Source organism: Monoraphidium neglectum (genome assembly GCF_000611645.1).
Source record: "Monoraphidium neglectum strain SAG 48.87 unplaced genomic scaffold scaffold04469, whole genome shotgun sequence".
Taxonomy (NCBI): domain Eukaryota; kingdom Viridiplantae; phylum Chlorophyta; class Chlorophyceae; order Sphaeropleales; family Selenastraceae; genus Monoraphidium; species Monoraphidium neglectum.
Genome location: NW_014009160.1, coordinates 1 through 4,137, shown reverse-complemented (window position 1 = coordinate 4,137; position 4,137 = coordinate 1). Strand labels below are relative to the sequence as shown.

Here is a 4,137-nt window from a genome sequence, read left to right as displayed (position 1 = left end):
TGACAGACTGCCGCGCAGCCGTTCCCTTCTTAGATGACCACCGGCGGCCGTACTGGGTGCTCTGCTGGCTGGAGCGGGTGCTGCCGCCGGCTTGCGGCCGCGCAGCGGGCGGCGCGCATGGCAGCCGGCGGACAACTGACAGCTGCTGTACCTGAGGCGTGCATCCCTGACTGGCTGGCGATGCAGCGGGCAGGGCCGGAAGAGGCCGGGTGGCGTTTGCGGGACGGACGGCCCTCCGTGATGTTGACAGACTTACAGGTCAAACATGCAACGCAGCTACAGATGGCCCCTGTGGTGCATCGTCGCTCGGCCCTGCTGAATGCTTTTGTGGCCCAAGCTCTGGACGTGCAAGCGGGGCAGCACCATCATCATCATCATCATCATCATCATCATCATCATCATCATCATCATCATCATCATCATCATCATCATCATCATCATCATCATCATCATCATCATCATCATCATCATCATCATCATCATCATCAGCAGCAGCAGCAGCAGCAGCAGCAGCAGCAGCAGCAGCAGCAGCAGCAGCAGCAGCAGCAGCAGCAGCAGCAGCAGCAGCAGCAGCAGCAACAGCAGCAGCAGCTGGAGCAGCAGCAAGGGCAGCGACAACTGCAGCAACGGCAGCAGCCAGAGGCAGCAGGGGTGCGGGAGCAGCGGGGACAGCGGCAGCAAACGGCTGGAACATCATTTTGAAAGCGCGTGTGTGGACTATGCCTGCAGGTTTTCAAGCAGTAGCCAAATGCCCAAAGCATATCTCGGCATGTCAACGTCGGACACTCTAAACCTCTAACACGGCAAACTGCACATCAAAATTTGACAATTTCCCCATCCCAGTGCTCAAGGCCGCAGCGCTCCAATATGCCAGGCTGGGTGTTGTGTTACAATGCGCTATGCTGCAGTGGCGCCCTGCCAACTTGCTGTGCGTGTTGCATCAACATCAACAGCACTGCGCATCTGTGCCGCTCACGCAAACACAAGCCGCCAGCACTCCTCCGCTGTCTCCCGCTCTTCATCCACCACCACCACCAGCAGCACGCCTCCCTTGCTGCCTGTGATGCACGCCCTGGTGCGCTCCGACGAGGATGCGCCCCCTGTCTGCAGGCTCAGGCCAGCTAGTTCAGCCCCGGCCCTCGCGTCCACAACAAGCGTCACAGCCGCGCTGGCACGCGCCGGTAGCGGCAGCCTGGTAGCAGGCGCGAACGAGACCAGGCCCGGCGCACTGGAAGACAGCAAAAAGGTGCGTGGCTCGCCGTAGGGGTTGGACAGCGCGACGCTCTGCTCCCACTGGCGACCTGCTGCTGTCAAGCGAGAGAGGTCCACCTGGGGGGCGGTCCAATCGCAGGCGGGTGGGGTGGGGCGCACAGGTGACGCAACATCAGTCATCTACGAAATGCGGTGCCAGCAAGACAACAGACTCCTCCTTGCAAGATTCCCCGGTAAGACACTTGAGTCCTCGGCAACTGCAAAATGCGCAGCGCGAAACCATGACGGCTGTGGGCCGTGCACGCGCCTACAGGAGGCGAGCTGTACGTTTGCGCAGGCAAATTCAAATTCCCGTCCTTGGCTGCTTTTTGTCAGCTCTTAAGCAGGGACGTTGCGTCGGGTCCACGCCGCCCGCCTGCCGGCCTTCCTCCCTCTCCCAGGAATCCATCCCCCTTGTACACCCCCACACACGAACGCACAAACCTGGATTGTCCTGGTGACAGGCGGCGTCCGCGCCTCCGCCACCACCAGCAGCGCAGCCAGCAGCTGCCGGGGACCCGTCGGGTCCACCACACTCACCAAGACCTGGCAGGAAGGCGTGCATGTGTGTGAATGTACGTGTTGGGTTGATGTATAGTGACGGTAATGCCATGCCGCCTACACAAAGCTTAGTCTCGCTGCATCAGGATACCCAGTGAGGAAATGCAGTCACAGAAGAGGGATTGCCACGCACACCAAAGCCGCCAGCCTTCCTCCTTCCTCCTGTACCCCATCCCGTCCCCTGGCATGGGCACTGACCCGTTGTCGCCCCGGCGCGGCCGGCCGGAAGCAAACGCCGAGCTCGAGCCGGCCGCCACCCGCCCCCGCCACCGCCGGCCGACCACTGTCGCTGCCGTCGCCGCCGCCCCCCTCCGCGAAAGCCGTTGGTTCGCTGTCAAGCTGTGGCCTCGCAGCCACCCTGACCTCGGAGGGTCTAGAACTGAAGGCCTCTGGCCTGCAGGTGCCGGCCGCGTGCCGGGCGCCTCCCTCAGGGGCTGGCTCAGACCGGCCGCTGGCGGCAGCGGGGGGTGGCGGCGGCAGGCGGACGGCTGTGGTTGCTGCGGCCTCCAGGCCATAGGACGTGGCAACATCAATGCGGCGCAGCGCGTGCACGGTGACCTGGAGTGGGGTTTATTTGAAAATTGTTGGGGGGGTGTGGGTTGTTACTTAAGGAGTGTGACGAGTTCACTTGGATTGAAGATTGCCTTAGGGTCCCTTCAAGCAAGTTTGGTTGGGTGTTGGGTGTCAGATGACGCCGCAGGGAGGAGATGAGCCGCGGACAGGACAGTTCAGGGCGCATGCGCGCAGAGTCCGCGACATTTGGAACGGCCCACTGCAGCTGCAGTGGGCGGCCCACTGCAGTCAAGGCGCACGTGACAGCCATGAGTATCGCGCAGCCAGGGTGGTGATGCGTGCCAGGTGCCACAGCGACCCACGTGGCCACGCAGTGTGCAGATTCTCGCTCTATTGGTCCCCTGCTCCCCCACTCAACCTCCCACCCCTGACACGTGCTCCGCCCACCTGCCAGACTTCCAGGGGTTGTGCACCCAGGCTGTCCCGATAGATCCAGACGTAGAATCTGGAGACCTGCAGGCACCAGCGGCCAGGGGTTGACCGTGGAGTGTGCAGGGTTGACTTGCTGTGAGCCGAGGTTCCGCAGGCGGTCCGTGTTGGCTCCTTGCCCGTGCGTCGGTGTGCACGCAGACACTGTGACACGCCACAAAAGGAATGTCGTCGATATGGACTGCAAGCCTCGCAGTGAGAAGGCCCCCGCGGGCGTCAGCACAGTAAGAATGAGGGCTTGAAACAGTCGTCGGCCCTTGGAACCACGCCATTCCTCGCACCTCGGGGGCGGTCCCGCACTTCCGCTTGAGGTGCACCACCGCCGACGGCCCCTGCGCCGCCGTGCCTCGTCCGTCGCCGCCGCCGCCGGCCCCCGCTGCGTCGCCTGATGGCGCGGGTACCACGCTCACCGCCACCCGGGGGTCGCTGCAGGCGGCCCAGATGCCTCCAGCGCCGCCGCCCGCCGCCTGCGCCCCCTCGCCGCCGGCGCCGTCCGGCGGCTCGGGCGTGCGCAGAGGGACGGCGGCGCGCATCAGCTCACCCTCGGCGCAGTGGAACCGCAGCGACCGGCTGGCGGCGGGGCCGCGCGGCGCGACCGTGACCTCCACCACCGCCGACGGGAAGCCGTGGCCCGCGGCCGTGAAGGCAACCCCCACGACGTGACGCCGCTGCAGGGCACCGCTGCCGTCCCCGCTTCCTCCACAGTCGCTGCCAGGATCACCCGTGGGCTGTAGCCGCAGCTTGAAGGGCACCAGCACCGCCTCGCCCGCCCCCAGCAGCAAGCGGTCCCCGACCAGCAGCTTCCGCGCGGCCGCCGCACCCCCGCCGCCGCCCCCCTCCTCCCCGTCCACGCCGCCGCAGGCGCCGCTGCGCTCACGGCCGCGGCCAGTCGCCGCCTCAAGGGCAGCAAGCTCCTCCGACGTCTCCACGGGCTGCACCTCCTCAGGGTGTGTTATTGACACAGAAAAGGCCGCGTCGCGCCCCAGGGGGTTGGCCAGCCGGCAGAGGACGAGCAGGGTCTCCCCGGGGGAGAGGCGCGCCACCAGTGACGTCACCAGGCCCCGCTGCAGCTGGGACCTGCCAGGGGGCGTGTGCGCGGGGCGTTGCGTGTGCAAGGATCAGCGAGAGGCGCGGGCGGGCACAGGCGGGGCTGCCTAGGATGCTTCCGGGGACCAGGGGCTGCGCTTTGCTTTCATGGGCGTTAGCAGCCGGCAGGGTGGGTGGTGTGCACGTCGCTCAGCAGCTGCCTGGATTATAAAACTCCTGCCGCACGCCGGCATCCAATCGGCCGTTGACCCGCGCCCCCCCCCCCAAGCCCTTGCC

General features: G+C 65.6%; 2 protein-coding genes across 2 annotated transcripts; one reads left to right on the top strand and one right to left on the bottom strand.

Annotated features, from left to right (window-relative positions):
• Window positions 1-282: 282 nt before the first annotated feature.
• MNEG_14416 (hypothetical protein) lies at window positions 283-702 on the top strand (the record flags this gene model as incomplete). Its single annotated transcript, XM_014037113.1, has 1 exon — window positions 283-702. One exon carries the CDS (start codon window positions 283-285, stop codon window positions 700-702), a length of 420 nt encoding a protein of 139 aa, XP_013892567.1.
• A 270-nt stretch (window positions 703-972) lies between these two features.
• Window positions 973-4,010, bottom strand: MNEG_14415 (hypothetical protein; the record flags this gene model as incomplete). The annotated part of the gene is made up of 6 exons (XM_014037112.1): window positions 973-1,329; window positions 1,696-1,797; window positions 2,011-2,370; window positions 2,773-2,838; window positions 3,096-3,891; window positions 3,988-4,010. 6 exons carry the CDS (start codon window positions 4,008-4,010, stop codon window positions 973-975), a joined length of 1,704 nt encoding a protein of 567 aa, XP_013892566.1.
• Window positions 4,011-4,137: the final 127 nt, after the last annotated feature.